At 47.0% G+C, this 21,194-nt stretch overlaps 1 protein-coding gene across 1 annotated transcript in view; it reads left to right on the plus strand.

Moving 5' to 3' along the window:
* Positions 1–21,194, plus strand: part of Tg (thyroglobulin) — a 165,754-nt gene that overhangs the window by 11,809 nt on the left and 132,751 nt on the right. The window contains exons 9-20 of the mRNA XM_090339436.1: positions 2,105–3,202; positions 3,638–4,225; positions 5,197–5,433; positions 6,687–6,824; positions 7,219–7,296; positions 7,854–7,966; positions 9,819–9,921; positions 10,635–10,835; positions 12,718–12,930; positions 14,321–14,475; positions 15,644–15,800; positions 17,164–17,388. Coding sequence (XP_090195562.1) covers positions 2,105–3,202; positions 3,638–4,225; positions 5,197–5,433; positions 6,687–6,824; positions 7,219–7,296; positions 7,854–7,966; positions 9,819–9,921; positions 10,635–10,835; positions 12,718–12,930; positions 14,321–14,475; positions 15,644–15,800; positions 17,164–17,388 — 3,306 coding nt within the window. The remainder of the gene's footprint in view (positions 1–2,104; positions 3,203–3,637; positions 4,226–5,196; positions 5,434–6,686; positions 6,825–7,218; positions 7,297–7,853; positions 7,967–9,818; positions 9,922–10,634; positions 10,836–12,717; positions 12,931–14,320; positions 14,476–15,643; positions 15,801–17,163; positions 17,389–21,194) is intronic.

Here is a 21,194-nt window from a genome sequence, read left to right on the forward strand (position 1 = left end):
GCACAAGGAGAGAACTGAAGAAGTAAAGCAGGGCAATTTGGGTCTCCATTCCTTCCTGTGATAGCCATTAAGGGAAGCTGTGCCCTGCTAAGTGAGGGAGGTGCTGTGTATCCATGCGCTGCCAGGTCTTTTTCCCTCACCCGGCTCTCACCACATGTTCCAGTTCTTTCTCTGTTGACTGGTTACTGAGGGAATCTGGCTGATTTCTTGTTTTAGCATCTGTGCAAACCAAGAGGAAAGAATTCTTTTTTAAAAAGTTTAGGTGGTTTAAAGGTCCCTTTAGATTTATGGTTTTATAGAGAAAAATGGAACATACTTCTACTTATATGACCGACAGTCACGTAGCATTTGAATTTTTACAGTTTTTCCCTGGATGTGATTATAGTCAACTTAGTATGCTTAGAAAGAATTGACATTAGAAATTAAGCCTCTGGGATTCAGTGCCAACTCATAAATAATGAGAGCAGGGTTTTTAGAGAGAAGGAAGGAAATGTTTATCAGACTTTGCAGGCAAAGCAAAGACTGTGTGAGCTGCTATCTCAAAAAATAGTCCCAGCCTCAAGGGGAGGATGGCGTTTTACAGGAGTCTGGCAGCACAGCCGTCTGCTGTACATGCTGAGGCAGGACTGCAGGCCAGATGGTGGCTGTAGGCCCACTTATTCTCTGATGTGCTTGAGTTAGTCTCTGGAGTTGTATTCCTTGCTTTCCTGGATGTTCATGCATTCCTGTGGTCAGTGAGATAAGGAGAGAAGAAAGATGGCCTTGTCTGGAATTGAGAAAGCATGCTGAATTTCCTTGCACAGGAAGTTGAGGGGAAGGAAAATAGATAAAGAAAAATAATCTCTTTAAGATTGAAAAATGTACATAACTGGTAACAGTCTGGTCAGCAAAGTGAGTTGGCTACTGTGCTAGGACTAAAGTTGTGAGCAGATTCAGGTGTTGGTTCCCATTACATGCTCCATCATGCATGCAGTTGACCCAAGGTAATTAACTTCTCAACAGTAATTTTTAAGAGTCTAGGAGCTCAAGGAAGATATGTTAAATGTGTTGTCATGGTGGGTATTACTGTATATAAAATAATATATTCCCTATCGTAAATTTTTTGCCAGTACTGGGGCTTGAACTCGGGGCTTGAACTCAGGGCCGGAGGCACTGTCCTTGGACTTTCTCAAGGTTAGAGCTCTACCACTTAAGCAACATGCTTAGGCAAGCACTCTACCACTAGGCCAAACTCCCGATGCCCCCATGGTACATTTTTAATATTACAATGTGCAAACTATTTTTCATTCTAAGAAACACTAATAACGCTCAACATGTGGATCTTAGACTCGAACACATAAACCAGTGATCCTAGGCAAGTCCTCCCTCCCTCAAGAAGGAGCCAGAGAGTCACACAAGTCCATTAAGAACTACAACAATAAAAGGCTGGATGATGGTATGTCAGTAGACGCAATTGCTATCATATATTGCTATAAAAATAAAAAGGTGATGTAGACAATAGAAATTGTTTTCCAGAGTTCTGGTGAACAGATGTCTGAAATTAAGGTGTTGACAGGGCCATATTCTTCCTGAGTATTGACATTCTTGGTGTTCTTTGGCATGTGGCAACATAACTCTAGAATGTTTCTTGGTCCTAACGTGGCTTTCTTTCCTTTCATCTCTGTACCTCCACATGACCTTTTTATAGGAGCACCAGCCACTGGATTCAGAGCCCACCATAATCCACCGTGATACCACCCATGCTGGAATCTTAGTTATTTCACGTTCTGCTATAGGCATACCTTTGGGAGGGGCACTATTCAGCCCTGCAAAGTGGGCACATGTGGCAGACTTTCGGAATGTGGACCAGTGTCTATGAGACTTGACCTGCTACAGCGAATGATTTACCCTAGGGAAGCTGACAAAGGCCATATGGACTGGGATATTCTTTCCCCAAAACATCTCTGGAGAGCCACCTCAGAAGGGAAGGAAAAGGGAAAACGATACAGGGTAGAATGTGATCCACAATGTAGGTGTCCTTGATTGAATTCTTGGCACCTAATTACTCTCTTAGGCCTGCTTATAATGCTAAAACCATGTCTCCTGTTCCTTCTATCTCATGCAGCTGAAGACAAGTCATGTACCTCAGAAAGGAGGCAGGCCTTGTCCAGGCTCTACTCTGGAACCTCAGGCTATTTTAGCCAGCACGATTTGTTCTCTGCCCCTGAGAAAGCATGGATTTCCCAAGGAGGAGCTAGACCTGCCATATTCTGCCCACCCAGAATCAAAGAATTCTTTGTCAACTCTGGGCTTCTTCATTCCATGGTGGCAGGGCAGGGTTCACAATTATCCTCATCAGGAAGTCTGCTAAAAGAAGCCATCAAGGCAATTTTGCCCTCTAGAGAGCTGGCTCGCCTGGCTCTTCAGTTCACCACCAACCCCAAGAGACTCCAGCAAAACCTCTTTGGAGGAAAATTTTTGATGAATGTCGGTCAGTTTAACTTGTCTGGAGCCCTTGGCATGAGAGGCACTTTCAATTTCAGTCATTTTTTTCAGCAACTTGGTCTTCCTGGCTTCCAGAATGGAGGAGGACCAGTTCAGCTAGCAAAGCTACTCTCTGGAGGATTGGATTCCAATTCTGCCACAGAAATGATCAGTGTCTCTAAAGAGGTTATTAAGAATAAAACAGTTGTGGGAAGTTTTGGATTTGAAGTCAACTTACAAGAAAATCAGGATGCTTTAAAATTCCTTGCTTCTCTTCTGGAGCTTCCAGAATTCCTTCTCTTCTTGAAACAAGCTATTGCTGTGCCTGAAGATATAGCAAGGGATTTGGGTGACGTAATGGAAATGGTGCTCAGCTTTCAGGCCTGTGGGGAGACACCGGGAAGGCTCTTTGTTCCCTCATGCACTACTGATGGCAGCTATGAGGATGTCCAGTGCTTTGCTGGAGAGTGCTGGTGTGTGGATTCTCAAGGGAAAGAACTCTCTGGCTCAAGAGTCCGAGGACGACGCCCAAGATGCCCCACAAAATGTGAGAAGCTAAGGGCTCGCATGCAAAGCCTCATGAGCCTCCAGCCTGCTGGGTCCAACTTGTTCATTCCTTCTTGTACTAATGAGGGATATTTCCTGCCTGTCCAGTGCTTCAACTCAGACTGCTACTGTGTAGATGCTGAGGGTCAGGCTATTCCTGGAACTCAGAGTGTAACTGGTGAACCCACGCAATGTAAGTCTATTGGATATTTAACCCAAGTCTCTCAGTGCACTGTGGGAAAATCAGTTCCTTTGCAGCTAATCACCAATTTCATTTACTAGCAAAATTGGTCACTTAAATTAAAAAAGTCTCTTGGAAAAGCTTGGCTGATGTTAACCATTGTAAAGAGCCAATGAGGAGATTTGTTTAGCCTTTAAATGCTACAACATACATGTCTGTAGTGTTGATCAATGACTCATTTGTACAGTGCTGTGTAGTCAGGTATTATGTTCTCTATCTAGATGTTATTTATAAATTAAAGCTGTTGTGTGTGTGTGTGTGTGTGTGTGTGTGTGTGTGTGTGTGTGTGTGTATATGTATACATGTGGAATTTGAACAGTTACCTGATCTTACCTTGGCCTTTCTGACATATTCAACTGGTTAAACACCTGCTGTTGTTCCTCCCAGGTCCCACTCGCTGTCAGTTACAGGCCGAGCAAGCTTTCCTGGAAATGGTGAGGGCCTTGCTCTCTAACTCCAGTGTGACACCCACTCTCTCCAGCATCTACATCCCCCAGTGCAGTGCGACAGGGCAATGGAGACATGTGCAATGTGATGGGCCCCCTGAGCAGGTCTTTGAGTGGTATGAAAGATGGAAGGCTCAGAACAGAGATGGCCAGGAGCTGACCCCTGCTGAGCTGCTGGTAAAGATCATGAACTATAAAGAAGAAACTTCTAGAAACTTCCATCTCTTTGTTCAAAGACTCTATGAGGCTGGCCAACAAGGTGTCTTCCCAGGATTGGCTCAGTACCCTTCCTTCCAAGATGTCCCAGTAGCAGTATTTGAGGGGACTTCAACTCAGCCTGAAGGGAACATCCTCTTGGAGCCCTACCTCTTCTGGCAGATCCTAAATGAGCAGCTCAGCAGGTACCCCGGGCCACTCTCAGACTTTAGCACGCCTTTGGCCCACTTTGACCTCAGGAGCTGCTGGTGTGTGGACGAGGCTGGTCAGGAACTAGACGGAACTCGAGCTGAGCCAAGCAAAGTCCCGACATGTGAGTTCACTCAATATAAAGAACCAGATTTATGTTTTCATTTGTAGTGGGAGAGTGCTGAGTGTCAAAGCTGGAATGGCATTTGAGAATGGCTATGTATACCCCTTCAATTTGTGGCTTATCGAGAGGAATTGGCATCCTCACACCACAAAGTCAGGTGTTGGCAAGGGTAATCTAGTCTGTTTTCACCTTATCTCACAATCGATCATTTTAGTCAGTGGGACAGACTTTCATCGGATGTCATCCATGTACAGAACATTATTTTAGAGCTAGTGAAGGTAATGGAAGTGAATATTACTTGGCTTTCAGCCTCCTGTTGCTAATGCTTTAGTGATCTTCCCGAAGTCATTTCTACCGTCTGATCATTCAACAAATATTGGGGTGGCTCTGCTACTTGTACAGACTACTCATCGGTGCTCAAGATTTCAAGAAAGTGCAAATAATAGTCTTTTATTGATAGGGACAGGTTTAATTAAGGATTAATTGTACAGCCACTGATGGTGGTGGCAGAAAGACATAGAGGAGTTGTGGTGAGTGAGGTGTAAATATAATGAAGCTGACTCTGAAATGACACTGCCCTATTTCTAGGTGGCCATGCCAGTAGTTGAAAGAAAAATCAGACAGAGTTAACAATGCACTTGTGAAACCAGAATCTCCCTCAGTAGCAGTTGCTACTATTACAGATGGTCTCTTGGAATGAAATCTCTGTTTTCTTTGCTAAACATTGTCACAATCTTTCATGAGGGTATTACTATTCTTGTTGCATGGTCCCTTGGCCTAACTGGATTCTGTCCCCTAAAGCTTACATTTTGGCTAGTATCAAGAACTTTTATTTTAAACAATGGCGTGGAGCAAACCTCAGCTGCCGCCAATCATCATTTCTAATTTGTGTCCTTAAATGCCGAGTAAATAAGATTGCAAAGAACCCTGCTTGATGAATAAATCTCCCTGTGATGTTTTTATTCCCCGAGGTCCTGGCTCCTGTGAGGAAGTGAAGCTAAGTGTCCTGCAGTTTATTAAGGAATCAGAAGACATCGTCTCAACTTCCAATGCTTCATTCCCTGTGGCAGAGAGTTTCCTAGTGGCCAAGGGAATCCGACTCACCAATGAGGAGCTGGGCCTTCCTCCATTCCTCCCATCCCGGGATGCTTTCTCTGAGAAGGTTTTCCAAGGGGGTGATTACACCATTCGTTTGGCAGCTCAGTCTAGTGAGTTCTATGCACTGAGGTTCCTTTTACCAACTTGGGGAAGCAAGGGTGTGAATTTGTTTCTCCAAGACTTTACTATTTATTTTCCCTGAGGAGCTGGGAAGAAAAAGACAATGTGATCTTGTGTACCCAGTCAAATCTAGGGTGCTGCTCACTTCTTCAAAATGCTCCCAGACTCTCCATCAGAGGACATACTTTGTATTGCAGATGATCTTGGAGTCTTCCTGAAACCACATAGCCTTGTTAAAATGTGAGACACCTCCAATACTCAGACTCCCCCACTCAGCCCTGTTTCAAAACTCTCCTGCACTCCCAAAGAAGCAAGGACACTGTGTAGGGGTCAGGGGAAGACTGTTGTATACAGGGACCCCTTCACTCCTAACTGTATCTCCCAAAGATACATGCGTGTGATGGAGGAAGAAGTCCAAAGAAACCCACAGTCCTCTGGCTCCAGTAACAGCCCCACAGTACTTCAGCTGGCCATTGGCAAGGCATTTTACTTGCTGAGATCTTTGTGTTGATCTCCTGTACTCACCATCTGTGATTCCTTCTAAATAGGAAATAGAGTCTCAGGTTGAACTACTTGCTCACATTTACCCAGCTAATAACTAGCCAGGCCTGAGTGGGAAGCTGGTGGCTTGAGCCTCTTCCCAAGTCTTTAGTGCCTCTGCTCTGCCCAGTAGATTGGAGACAGCTGAGGTCAATGCCAAGCCCTTTTTAGGGCCATGTCCTTTGTCCTCCACCCAAAGCCTGGACTGGCAGGAGGGTTAGAATTCTCTTTTTTCTAACAATAACCCTACAAATAACTTGACAGGAACCCAAGCCCCACCTGTCTCTAAGTCTTCCCTTAGTGCCATATCCTCTACCAATTATTCTCTCTGAATCCCTACCTGGATTGTACCAGACTCGGGCAGCAAGACAGCAAAGCTGTCTATCCCGTGATGATGCATTTGCCAAACCAAAGCGAATCCATGCCAGCGGGGCTGAGAGCTTGTTGCTTCCCCAACAGTGTGTGCTCCTGGCTTGAGGAAAATCTCTTTGTCCTTTTAATCTCTCAAAGCATGGTAGCCTATGGTTCCTTTTTATAGGAAAACATGTTCAGTGTTGGACTCATTGGTGAGCCTCTCTCATGTCGGCTTGAAATGTTTGTACGTAGAGTGCTTTGGGTTGAAGCAAGGGTGTGCTTGGCTTATCTCGGTGATGGCACCCACAGAGTATGCATCACATACTGCTCTTCTCTTCTGTGATTCTAGCCTCGAACTTCTATAGGAGTCTGCGCTCTTCACTATACAGTTCAGTCGCAGCAGCCGTCCCTCTGCGGTCAGGCCCCTATGTGCCACAGTGTGATGCATTCGGGAGCTGGGAGCCAGTACAGTGCCATGCTGGGACTGGTAAGGGGGAACCTCGGGGGACCAACTGACACCCACTTCTGTTTCTTAGAGGAAGCAGCCCCACAGGGAGAGGCAAGTGGGAGGCTTGAACCTCTAGTTCTTCCTTGGCAGATGGAATATACAAGTCGCTTAGCCTCTCTGGTTATCACTTCTCTCCTGGGTAAAGGAAGAGTGACCTACAACCACCCTGAAGACCAAAGGTGTAGTTGCTGGACGAATGAGGGTGCTAAACTCTGTGATTGTGGATACTGTCGGGCAGTGGCGCTTATTATCTTTTTAAGTAGGGCAATGCAGATGGGCCACCTCGTTGGCATGTAAACAAAGCCATCTCTAGTAGACTTGGGTAGGTGTCTATTTCATACCCTAAGCTCTGATATATGTGGCTCTTTTCTAGGACACTGCTGGTGTGTGGACGGGAAGGGAGATTTCAGCCCTGCCTCACTGACTCCCCGCTCAATGCAGATGCCCCAGTGTAAGTGACATAGAATTTGCCTGCCTGGCCTTAGTGGTGGGCTCTAGGCATCTGGAGACTGCTGCTATTACCTAACCACAGGGGCTCTGTTGCCCTGCCCTTTACACCCATCCCTAAATGCAGCTGGAGCCTTCTTCCAAGTTTGTAGACTCGGGGCTGCCATCGGCCATAACTTCTTTACTGGCGTCCCCAGTTGGGAAAGTGAGAAACGCGTTGTTGAGTTGGGATGGAGCTGGACCATATGCTGTTACTTCTGCACAGATTCAGCCTCTCCTGTGGTCTTATCCTCACCTCTCAGCTATACCTACAGCCCAGCCCCTCCTCGAAGTCCATTCATCCCTGTGAAGTCCATTGCCCACTTGACATCTCAAAGCTGGCACATCCTCCTGTGTCCCTGTCCTTTGAATCTAGCTTAGGGCTCCTCTGAAGATCAGTCTCTGTGGAGGGGACCTCTGTTCTTCATGTGCATGGCTCTGGGATCTTCGGCCAGTTGGGGCTCTCACTTACCCCATGTTTATCTACAGTCCATCTTTTAAGAGCTCCTCTATCTCCCACAGGTCCCAGTACCTGTGAACAATCTCGAGCCAATGCACTGCTTTCTGGTTGGAAGCAGGTGGGAGTCGAAGGAAACCCATCTGTAGAAGACCTGTTTACCCCAACCTGCTTAGAGGTGAGGCTCTGGACGCCCAGGAGGAACACAGGTTGGAGAGGCAGAGCTGTCTTTTACTTGGTTGCAAATTGCTTTTCAAGTCTTCAGTTCCCTGGACTAAGTGAACTCAGAGGGAGACTGAGGCCTAGATGTTTGTCCTGTACCAACTGAAGACCATTGTGTGCCCTTGGACAAGCTGTTTACTTCCTCAGTGCCCCATATTTTGGGATTTGTTTCTAGTCCTACAATCAGGGCACATTTTTGTCCTATCTAGTGCTGGAAATTGGCCAAGGAGTTTGGCCTAGTGTTAGAGTGCTTGCCTAGCATGCACGAAGACCCAGGTTTGATTCCTTGGTACCACATACATAGGAAAACGCCAGAAGTGGTTCTGAGGCTCAAGTGGTAGAGCTCTGGCCTTGAGAAAGTCCAACGACAGTGCTCAGGCCCTGAGCTCAAGCCCAGGACTGGCAAAAAAAACCCCTAGAAATGGACACCTGAATAGTTGCCACCATGTTTCCCAAAGTCACTTTGATTGAGCTTCTGTGCTTGTGTCTTAGGTTCCCAATTTAAGTGTAAGACATCACCTCATAGTCCCCTTAGGTGACCATAATTGCTCAATTTATAGTAAAGCACGGACAATTTCCCTAAGAAAGAATTTATGCCTGGCTCTGAGCTACTTTCTTGGCACATGATAGAACTCTGTGTTCTATCTCTGTGTCCTTCCCTAGAAGAGCGTTGTCAGGAACATCACCCTGCCCTGCTCAGCTCCCAGGGATTTGTGAGATTGGATGGACTCAGCAGTAAAGGTCATGGAACCATGAAGGGCAGAGCATGTCTCATTATTATCATATACAGCGACCACAGAGCCTTGTTACTAATGAATTTAATAGGGAAATTCTCCAAAAGGATTTAGTGTTTCACCTTGGCTAATAACCATTTCCCACTGGCCCACAAGTGTCCTCCCTATCTGAGCACAGATACTTACTAAGAAGAAAGGATGGGAACCACAGCTTCTGAGATTAGGGTGATGGCTCTATTGAATGGCCTAGTGGCCCTCTGACTTCATGGTTCTCATGTCTAGCACCTGTACAGGGCCCAGATGCCAGTCATCAGAATATCTCTGTCCAAATGAAGCACTAAATCCCTGGACCACTGTACCAGAAAAAGTCAAGTTGGTAGCTGTCTTCCTCCTCCTCCTCCTCCTCCTCCTCCTCCTCCTCCTCCTCTTCCTTCTCTTTCTCATTTTTTTCCTTCTCTTTCCCTCCCTCCTTCTTATTGAGATACTGTGGATAGGACGTCCTACTTATTTACCTTGCTTGATTGGCCAACATTCCACCTCTCAGGCCATACCTACAGCCAGTCTATTTGCTGATTATTTTCAAGATGGATTCTTGTGGACTTTTCTGCCTGGACTAGTTTTAAACTTCAACCTTCCAAATCTCAGCCACTTGAGCAGCTTGGGTTACAGGAGTTGGCCATTGGTTACAGTACAGCCATTGGTGCCCAGCATCCAAGAGAGATTATGTAATAACCCCTGTTCACCTGCCTTGTGAGCTATGTTGGTGAGATACACCCAAGCAAAAGTCTGAGAAACGTTTATGAGTTAGTCTTAACATTATCACATAGCTATATCTGAGATCCGAGTTGAGTCTAGCTACCAACTTGACTTTTCCTGGTGGATAGGGCCAGACGCAGTGCTCCATTTGGGCAGGGACAATCTTGTTTTCTGTTGACAAGCGCATGTCCTGACACAGGGGTTGCCCATAGGAGATACATGAAGAGAGATCCACAAGCTCATTCCCCAACACAAAGCCGCCCCCCCTTCCCGCAAAGCACCACCTGTGGTGATGAGGTCATCTGGGCTTCCTCTCAGACAGGAGAGTATGCCAGGATGCAGGCATCAAGGTCGGGGATGTGGTGTGTGGACCCAGCCTCAGGAGAAGCAGTGCCACCCAACACAAGCAGAGCTTCCCAATGTGAGTAGCACTCTGTGCCCTTGTCACTTCCACAGACTTCCCAGGGGGGAGGGGGTCCCTTTCTACCCCAGCCCGGCTACTCATCCAGCTGAAGGCACAGCCCCTGGCTTCACTCTGCCCCAGGATTTTAGGTAGAAAACAGAGCACATCCTTGCAGCAGCTGGTGTCACCCTCTTCAGAGACCTCTGAGCTCAGTCATACTCAGGGCTAAACCAAGCTCCTAGAATGGCCCAGAGCCTTTGTTTCCTGCATCTCTTCTTCCCCTCTCCCCCTGCTTCAGGATCTTATAACCAATTGTGCTCATACTTCGGAAGAAGGGGGACACTCAGCCTTCCTGTCCCTGCATTCTTCCTGGATCTGCCTCTGCTCTGCTGCCTGTCCCTCTCCATCCCACACAACTCCCCATCCCATGGAGTCTCCTGTAGACCACCAGCTATTCCCAGGAAGCCTTTGCAGGCAGACTCAGTGCATTTTTAGGGCTCCTAAATTGCCCGCTTTTTGCCCTTCTCTCCTTGCTCACTGACTTAGACCACCTGTAAAGTCCTGAGCCCCTGGAGGGCCGGCAGAAAAGGGAAGACTGCACATACTGTTGGAGACCCTGCTAGTGGCTAGCCTGGGGGTGGCAACGGGGTCAGGAGGGATGTGTCAGCCGTGCCTGTGTAGGGAACAGGGCTGCACACAGCCTGGTCCACCTGACTTGTCTTTGTTCCCAGGCCCAGGCCTCTGTGACATTCTCAGGAGTAGAACCCTGTCCAGAAGAATTGGCCCTGGCTTCATTCCAGCCTGTAAAGATACTGATGGAGACTTTACACCGGTGCAATGCGACCAGTCCCAGAGCAGCTGCTGGTGTGTTCTGGGCAGTGGAGAGGAAGTGCCTGGGACTCGAGTGGAGGGCAGCCAGCCCTCCTGTGAGAGTAAGTTTACCCCAGAAAGGACCATGGTTGCAACACTCAAGTCTTCTTGTATCCAGGACTGTGGGGATGGAGGGAGCAGGAGGTACAGGAAGGATGTAGTGACATTTGATGGTTAAGGCCATCTCTATGAAGTGGTTCGTAGTGAAGGAAATACTAGTATCCTTAATAATGCATATTATTAATTCTGCTGGTGTCACTGACAATCTGGACTGGCATATGTGCCCAGTGGCCTCCTCTACCTTCAAGGTCATGTTCATGGAAAGTGCTACCTCCACTAGGCATAGTGGACGTGACTGAACTGTAGGTCCCTGGCTCAGAGCACAACTCTACAGCTTCATTTGGCCCACTTTCCTGCTGTAGGCCAGAAAAGTCCTTTTTATTCAATATGATATTTGTCTGTTGGCTGAAGCTGAGGGTAGTCCCTGCCTCAGTCTGTGAAAATGGAGCTTGTGTGTAGGAGGCTTGAGAGAACTGGCAAGCACATCTGCAATGTGTACAATTCTGTGAGAAGGGAAAGTGGCAGGCAGAAGTCGGCTTCCGGTCTGTCACAAGCATGGGTTTCTGGGGATAGCAGATAGTACCTTTGAGCCACCTCTCTCCCACCCTTTCTTTCTTTCTTTCTTCCTTCCTTCCTTTCTTTCTTTCTTTCTTTCTTTCTTTCTTTCTTTCTTTCTTTCTTTCTTATTTTTATCTGTTTATCTCACTGTCACACACACACACACACACACACACACACACACACACACACACACCTGAAACACTTAGTGAGCATCAATTCAGTAAGCAAGTCACTGGGAAATCTTAGGCAAAGGTCACATCCTTGGGCTAAGGATTGAGTCCTCTTCATCTTTCATACCCAACACCACTGAGGATTTAAACCACACACATTCTGGCTGCGATGCTGAGCCAGAGTGGTGGTGTTTCACTAAATATCTAATCAGGTCTGAGCTTATCCCACCAAATGTGTCTGCTTTTTAACTTATTCCTCCTCCCTTATTTAACACGTGTTCATGAGCTGGTGGCCAAGCACTGTTCTGAGGCTGGGGAGAAGGGAGGGAAAGTCCCTTACTGTCTAAGGGATATGATTCCTTGGATGTCCCAAGGTGAGTATACAGAGGACTAGAGCCTGAAATAACTTGTCAAATGCAGGTCTATACCAGTGGTTTGGAGACTAAAGGAAGGATGCCGCCATGAACCTGGAAAGCCACAGAGAAGGCTAGAAGACTAAGAGTATATTGTACCTCAGGTTATACCTGAGGGTCAGGAAAAGGCCTTTCAGGCTGTAAGAAGGCAGGAAGCAGAGGAGGAGAGAAGGATGGGGAAATAGCTACAAAGGGAAGAGGGATTCCATGGGGGGATTGGGTAAGATTGTGGGGAAACAAGGCAAGAATGAGGGTCCCATGCTGGAACCTGACCAGAAGGTCTTGTTATCTGGTCAGACTGAAGCTCAGGATGGTCTTGCTGAGGGGTGGAAGTGAACTGACAAAACATTTGAGCCATAGGCTCACTGATTCAGGTCAAAGGAAACAAACAGTGCCTTAGAATAAGGCCACTGTGCTCCTGCCTTGGACAGCCTTGGGGCTGAGGATGCCGTTTTGGGGGCTTGTGGGGAGCAGCTGATGCATCTCTACATGAACTATGAACTCCAAGATGGGGAAGACAGCTGGGAAGTCACTGGATTTATCAGTGGAAGATGCTCCAAGACTCTGGTAAAGCTGAGAGATGGTGGGCTCATACAAAAGCAGGGCAAAGAAATAGGGAAGAAGCGAGGGCTATCCTGAGGAGGACTTGAAATATTGAAGTGGGAGACATGGAAGAACAGATAGAAGCTGAGCCTGCAGAACCGACAGGTGCCTATGGCTCTTCTCTGTCCTGCTTCTAGGTCCACAGTGCCCGCTGCCCTTCTCCATGTCCAGTGTGGCTGGCGGGGTGGTTCTCTGTGACACAGCCTCAGGTCCAGCTGGGGCCACTCTCCAGCAGTGCCAGCTGCTGTGCCGCCATGGCTACCAGAATGCCTTCCCACGAAGGATGCTCGTGTGTAACTTGGAGAGTCGACGCTGGGCTTCAGAGCCCCCACACCCTCAGGCCTGCCAGCGTAAGTGGCCTTGGAGATCTTTGTCTCAAACCAAGTTTGCTTTCAAAGCCGTGGCTGAGGACCAGAATGTAGAGCCTGAGTCACTTCCTTCCCTTGGCCCAAGGTAGTGTTCTGTGGTAAGCGAGGGATGCTTAAGAAGAGAAATGGTATCACGAGGATTCTTATGGAAAGAGCAAATGTGGTTTTCAGGCCCTCAGAATTGGGCTTTAGGTGGCTTTGCTAGGGTTGTCTTCTCCCTGGGAAGACTGCTATCATTCCAGATTCTCTGGAGCGTCTTGGGGCTCAGCCCATCTGTATGGCTCTGAAGCCCCCTTAGGGACTACGAGCCAATGGACTCAGAGCCGCTTGGCCTCCTGGCTATGGCTTGCCTCTCCCCAGGTCTACCTGGGCCTCCAGAGTGCATTCCTGACAGGGAAGGGGCCATGGCTCTGACAGATGGCATCAGTACCCTCTGTAGATAGAGAGCCTTTCCTCTGCTGTTGCACTGAGCCCAAGTGACTGACAAGAGCAGATGCACGTGGCTGTGTGGCACCACCAGACTCTGACCATGTCTGCCTTGTCAAAGCCTCACTGTGGTCACTCACAGTCAGACTGGGTAGGAATGGATATCTTGGATCTCACACACGGCCTACCCAGGGTAGAGGGAGGGTACCTGGGAGAGAGCGCTCTATTCTGGGACTGACCATCACAAGGCTCTGAGTAGCTGCCAGATGGAATAGACAGAATTACTTGCAAAGCATTCTGAACTATAGAGGGCCTTATCCATTAAAAAAATGTTAACCTTGGATTTGGACAGGTGGCCTCTCCCTTTGACTGAGACAGAGTGGCTTAAGCTAAAATGAAGACCAGGGTAGTTGCTATTGAATCTAGAGCATAGATTTCTGGAGACAAGTAATAGCTGAGTCTACCCCTAAAAGTTGAATGCAGTGCTGACCTGTGTCATTGCCCTGTGTGATGGTACATTGAACAAGTTAGGGAATATCTTCCTGTAAAATTAGATGGTGTAGCTTTGTTTGTATGTAAGACAATGTGAAAGATGTTTTAAGGAGAATGGCTAGGACCTCTGTTTGGGTTTTTATTTCTGAGCTTTTATTTTGTCTTTTCTTTTTATGGTACTAGGGAGTGTACTTGCTAATGTGCGCTTTGCCACTGAGCTACAACCCAGTCTGGAAAGCATTTTGGTTAGAGCCTGAGGTTGAACTGAGTTTGTGTGGGTGCTCACTCAGAGACAAACATCATGCTAGATAATATTTAACCTCTGATGATGGTGGTTAGCCTTGGCTGGGCTGGGATGCTTTAGATGTCACAGAGGAAAAAGCAAAAGAAAGATGAGAAGAATCCTGTTGTAAGTCTAAGGCCTTTGCCAGCTGATCTCACTGTTTGCCCGCAGGGCCCCAGCTCTGGCAGACCATCCAAACACAAGCACACTTCCAGCTCCAGTTGCCTCCAGGCAAGATGTGCAGCGCTGACTACTCTGGACTGCTACAGGCTTTCCAAGTCTTCATACTGGATGAGCTGACAGCCCGTGGCTTCTGCCAGATCCAGGTAGGTGCCTGGCATGGAAGGCCAGCATTAGATGGAGCTGAACTCAGTCACTGTCTGGGAACTGGGAAGTCCAAATGAACCTGTGGTCAGCTTCAGTCTTCATTTATTCCACAGTAGGGAAACTGAGGCCCAGTTTTCCCAGAGGAAAATTTGCTCATGGCTAAGTAGGTCAAAACAGAGGTAGGATTCCTACTTATGGCATCCTGGCCATTCTTTCCATGGACAGATGGCTTTCTGTCCTCAAGCATAGGCTGGAGCTACCAGTCTATCCTCCTTGGAGTCTGGAATTTTCTAGGCAGGTATTTTAGGTGAGGGACTAAATCATTTCCTGGCATTACTTGAGCTATTGAAAATCATGTCAGTGCTTGTTTCCATATTCACTGGCCAAGATTGAGGCTGAGGAAGAGTGCACAGGGGACCCTGGCTAATATTCAAGTCAAGAATCATGAGCTGGGAGTTTGGCCTAGTGTAAGAGTGCTTCCCTAGCATGCATGAAGACCCTGATTCGATTCCTAGGTACCACATACATACAGAATCGGTACCACATACATAGAAAAAGCTAGAAGTGGTGCTGTGGCTCAAATGATAGAGCTGTAACCTTGAGAAAGCCCAAGGACAGTGCTCAGGCCCTGAGTTCAAGGCCCAGGACTGGAAAAATAAAAGAGAGAGAATCTTCTATAGGATGCATGGAGGGTGAGACAGCTTGGTCAGAAACCTAGTGGTGAGCAGTTCCAGCACAAAGGATCAGGGTGTAACCATGACACAAAGAGGACCTAAGCCCCAGGCAGGTCTAATCTTCAGTAATAGATGATGTGCATGGCTCCATGGTTGACAGATCTGGATTCCAGTCTAGCCTCCAAAGGCCCCGCCATGTCCCCTCTACCAACCTTGCTGAGCCTCACACCAATCTTCTTTGCACAATAACTCTGTATATCCACTTTGGAGGCCAGATTAAGTGAGAAAAATACATGGCTTCCAAGTCTTTTTGACACAGCAGAGAGCCTAATGCCTTCTACAATTGCTCTGGGTTCAAGTTCTGGCTGAACCTCTTACTGGCCATAGGATCTTAGTAGTTCCTTAGCTTCTTCAGCCTTCTAGTCTCTGGCAGGTGTTTGACACAGTTGCCATCTGTCTGTGTCCCTGACTGAAGGTGTTGTTCTCCATGCAGGTGAACACATTTGGGTCCCTGGTTTCCATTCCTGTCTGCGACAATTCCTCAGTGCAGGTGGGGTGCCTGACCGCAGAACGTTTAGGAGTGAATGTCACGTGGAAGTCACGTCTTGAAGACCTCCCAGCAGCTTCTCTTCCAGAGTTGTATGACATTGGTATGCTGACTTTACATCCGAGTCACAGACTTTACATCCAAATGGAGCTGATAAAGACATGCAGCCCTCTGGGTCAATGGAGGGAAAGAGTCGCATATCTGGTCCATGGCAGGAGTTATGCATTCAAGAGTGTGGGGAAAGCAATGTCCTCTGCACAGAGGGGAGACACAGCAATGTGAAGGGGGGAACAGGCTGGAGTGAGAGCATCTTTCCTAGTTTGTGATACATGTTCTAACCCACTTACTCATACCTCAGGCCACTGTCACTATGCAGGTCAAGGTATTTAGAATCTGGATGAATGAGAGAACGCGGCGATGTAGGAAGATGGGACAAAATGGAATTTATGATGGCTCCTCTGAGTGTGCATAGGTGTTAACTTGGCCTTCTTGGTACAGTAGTAAATAATTCAGACACTTCTATCCAGAGGTAGGGGCTGGTAGGAGCAGTCACTCTCTTTCCACTTTCATGCAGTGGCCAAACACCAAAGGTGACCAAGAGTAGCTGAATGTGACCTCTGGTCAATAAGGGGAAAATTCTGGAAAACACACTCCGGGGTACACCGCAGGGAACAGATTGCAATTCCGTAATCTCCTGTCTTCTTCCTGTTGTCATGGAAGGATCGGTGTGAAATGCTTCTTTGTTCAGCATTGTGAAGTTAAGTTCCCCTCTGCATTCTTCCAGAGAGGATCTGGATCGATTTGGGCAGCTTTGACACATATCAGCATGAGACATGATCCCCAGTGTCTGTGTGGAAGCTCTTAGGATGCTGGCTTCAGGTCATAGCTAGCTTCCCCCGAAGCCCATGGTGGCATGGATGATCAGTGCTTGCTGGAGCCACACAGCTCCTCCTGTGGCATTCACCTGCACTTGCCCTAGGTTGCGAGGGCTGCCTTAGGCATTGGGTTCAGCTGAATACTTGCAGCAGAGGGATTGCCTCCAGGAAGTCCTCATTCCTCACTAGGGATGGTCCTTTACATCCTCACCGACTACCACAGAGGCATTCCTGGGCCTGTCTGGCTCATTTTAAAAACTGAGGCTCAGAACCGATGGCTTTTAAGGTTTCCATGACTGAGTATCCCGACAGTGCATCTTAGATCAGTGACTGAGTGGTGATACCCTGATCCCAAGACAGCCTGCCTTGCATTGGTAGCACAGAGAGGACCACAGAAATGGCAGGAGCTCAAGACCTGGATGGGATTCTTGTGTTTCTCGCTCCTGCATGACATTCCCTTCAGTTTGTCTTTCTGTACAGGGGGAGACCACAGGATGTCTGTTTCTTTCAGCCAGAGAATTCTATGTGGCTCCTCTGTGGGCTTTTGAGAAGCACTATGACCTGACCTCTGTCTCCTCTTGTGTCTTACAGAGAGAGTGCTGGTGGGCCAGGATCTCCTAGCACGCTTCACAGATCTGATCCGAAGTGGCATGTTCCAGCTCCATCTGGACTCCAAGACGTTCCAGGCAGACACCACCCTCCGTTTCATCCAAGGGGACGACTATAGCACCTCTCCCAGAACACAGTTTGGGTGCTTGGAAGGATTCTACCCTGTACCAACCATGAATGAGGACAATCAGGACCCTCTGGGGTGCGGTAGGTCCCCCTCTCTTCACCTCTCTTCGTGTCCTGCCCTGTGGAGCCCTAGTAGGGTGTGGGAGGAGCTGGGCTCTGGAGCCACATGGAGTTGAGGATGGCTCATGTGTCCAGTCAAGGACCATCTTTGACCCTCCTTCTCTGCATGCACATTGCTGCATAGTCCTGACCCTTTAGGAGGTTTGGACTGTCTTGGACCCTGGGGCTGGGCTGTTCAGTCTTTGTGAATGTGGACAATGTCTGCTCTTCAGACATTTCTTGGCTTGCCTGTGGCAACGTGTCACTAAATACAACCCCCAGGTGGCTACTTACCAGCCTAGACTCTGACTCAGGGAAGGAATCCTGTAGGCGGTTTGCTTGGGCTGCTCTTGCTCTTGTCTTTGCTTGTCTTTGGACAACATTTCCACAGGGATGCAGCTGCAGATCTGTTGGGTGGAAGCTGTGTTCCTTTCCTACCATTACCATAGTACCACAGAGTTATTGGTTTCAAGGCTGTAGTTTATCTTATGGTCCTGGTGATTCCATTTCAATGTGGCTGAATGTAAACTTGGCAGATTACATTGCTCCTAGCCACCCTCAGGGCATCTGTCTCTTGCCTTCTGCAGTTGCTAAAGGTTGGCTGCATTTCAAAGCATCTTCCCTCTTCTATTACCAAAGGCCACAGTATGGCAGCTCACTGACCCTGCTTTTCATGTCTCATCTTCTGATTTAGGAACACTTTTAATTACACACAGCTAGCCAACTCAGGATACTCCCCACTCCATTACAAGGTTAGTTGACTCATGACTTGAACCCCATCTATAACCTTCATTTATTTTTGCCACATAACCTAGTAAACTAATGGATTCCAGGGACTGGGACTTTGACCGTTGGAGTGATTGCAACATTGAGAATTTCAGGGTGAGGGGCTTCTTGCAATGTAGAAGGAGCTGGATAGGCTCTGTTTATTTTTTTAGACAAAGATATTCTCTTTCTTCCATTATTTATATTGGTTACAACCCCAAAACGATGTGACCTTTCCTTTTCTGAAATCCTTACTGAATTCTGAACCCCACACTGGATGTGGAGATTCAGTTCATTCCTAGTCCAGGCAACAGAAGCCCAACCACTTCCCACTAATAATTACAGAGGATTTGCAGTGTTCAATGTGACTTTGCAGTACTTAATTCTCACAAGAGCCCTTGGTTATAGGGTATTTCTCCTTTAGACTGACAGGGATGCCGAGGGTCAGATCCAATGGGATATACAACTGTCATTCCCAAAGCAGGTTGACATACAGAAGAGGGACTCAATGTCACTTGAATGTGAGTGGACAAGGAACAATAGATTCTCTGGGACAAGAGCCTGTGTTCTGTGTTATCACATCACCAGAGCTGCCACCTAAGGACAGGAAGTAGGAACAGTATGGATAGGACAGGGTTACAGAGGAAGAGTCACACAGAGACATCTGTCACCCTGTTCTCTGACTCTAATATGAGGAGTCCTTTGTTCTACCCCCAAAGATGCTGAAATAGCTGAGTGTGCATGTACATAGTTATTTTTATGCACGTAAGTTTACATGTATATATGCCCATGTACATGTGCATTGAAGTATATTATGTGAATACATGTGTTTGTGTGCATATATGTCTGTGTTTATGCATGTGCATTTTAATGTCCATGTACATGAAAATGCACAGCATATGAAGCAACTGGTTAGAAATTCCATCTTGAACTTTCTCCTTAGGAACTATATAAGTAGCAACTATCAGTTCCTGTCACCTAGGAGATGTATCTGTGAAAGGGTTACCTGAGATGATTTTACTGAAAGAGAGACTTGTGTGCATCCACTCAGAACCCAGGAATCAGCATCCAGCTTAAGAGGAGAAAAGACTTCAGAAGGCAGCAGTGAGGGCCCCAGGATGATCCCTGGGAAAGGAGAACAGGGATAGGTTTTTCCCAGGGGGGCTTTTCTTTGAAAACAAGACAGTCAATTTTTTTTTCTGCCAAGGATCAGATAGAAAATAATTGGGGCGGGGTTGGAAGTTTGGCCTAGTGGTAAAAGTGCTTGCCTAGCATGCATGAAGACCTGGGTTCAATTCCTCAGTATCGTATACCTAGAAAAAAGCCAGAAATGTGCTGAGGCTCAAGTGGGAGGGATCTAGCCTTGAGAAAGTCCAAGGACAGTGCTCAGGCCCTGAGCAAGCCCAGGACTGGCAAAAAGAAAAGGAAAGAAAAGAACAGAACAGAAAAGAAAAGAAATGAGGCATTGTAGGCCACAGTTCCTTTTAATAACTTGACAATTGCTGTAAAAATTAAGATATGACTGGGTTCCTTGAAACAGGAAGTGAGCTGCATCCCATTCACAGGCCATGGTGTGACAGTCTCCACTAAAGATACACCTACCTTCTGCTTTTCAATTGGTACATGTTTTCCCCGACTCACAGAGGATTGTCAATCACAGCATTTAGCCCCACCCCCTTACTCCAAAAAGAGAAAGATCCAGAATGGAATTCATTCAAAGAATACTTTAGCCTTGGGTTTCCTCCACTCAATCACCCCTTAGTAGTTCTCTGATATGTATGGAGGTCTTGCTAGCATTTCTCTGTCCAGGCAGCTGGGTATGACTAGTCCCATATCATGAATGAGAAAAAACAGTGGTGTGTGGTTATGTACACTGTGGGAAAACAAAAGCAAACAAACAAAAACTTCTCTTTGAAATCACACGCTTTACCCTTTTCCACCATGGGAACTAAGGAAGTCACTGTCCTTAATGATCACGATCTGGAAAATGAGGATAATAATGACTACGCCATGGGATGATGGCTTAGGAAACAATAAATAATTGATTCAAAACTCTTAATCACATCTCTATGTAGTTTGCTGGCAGTACTGAGATTTAAGTTCATCCTCTGCACTCAAATTCTTTGCTTTTATGTACCACTCATCCCAATTCTCACCAGGAGGTACAGTAAAGTCTCACTCTCTGGTATCTATCTTTGGCTCCTTCCCTTCTAAAACACATCTGGAACACAGCTGTGAAGTTATAAGGTAGAATATGGTGCTGTGGAGATGGAGCAGAGTTTCTGTGAGTCATCTCAGGAAAGTAGTCTAGATAGCCCCCAGAGAGGGCAGTGACTCTGGAGCCAGTGGGAGGATCCATCCCTGACCCATGCCTTATGTAGATGGTGTAGCGCTGACAGAGACACGGGCATTGCTGTGGGGTGCAGCTCACCTTGCTTTCTCAAGGCCTGCTCCGTGGTTCCTTTGGAAGCCTTCATAGCAGACTGGTTCATAAAGGAGGGTGGCAGAGAAATTGTCTGGGCTTTCCATTTTTCATTCTGAATGGCATTAACTTATTTACAAGAACTTATTTACTATAAGTTCTTACAATAGATCTAGTTCTCTGTGGATTTATTTCTGAACTAATATTCTATGACTTTTTCTCATTTCTTCTTCCTCCATCCTTCCTCTTTTTATTTCTTTCTTCCGTTCATCCATCCATCAATTCATTCATCAGTCCCTATAGCCATTCATCTGGCCAAGTTTTATATAACTATCTCCCTAAAATCCTGCCACATGATGCTCAGAGAAGCAAAAGATATAGCTCCACTTTGAAGGAAATCAGTTTATTTGGGGGAAGTGAGTAGGAAGCTAGACAGTCATGAAAACAACACTTCTATTTGCTGGGATGGTCAGGGATGTGTGTTCTGAGACCATAAATGCAGCATGAAAGATGAGTAGCAGTTGCTGCCAAAACAGAAGCAGATAAGAAGCAGTGTGTGTGTGTGTGTGTGTGTGTGTGTGTGTGTGTGTGTGTGTGTGTG

The sequence above is a fragment of the Megascapheus bottae genome, chromosome 9 (assembly GCF_031878675.1).
Source record: "Megascapheus bottae isolate mThoBot1 chromosome 9, mThoBot2.hap1, whole genome shotgun sequence".
NCBI lineage: Eukaryota > Metazoa > Chordata > Mammalia > Rodentia > Geomyidae > Megascapheus > Megascapheus bottae.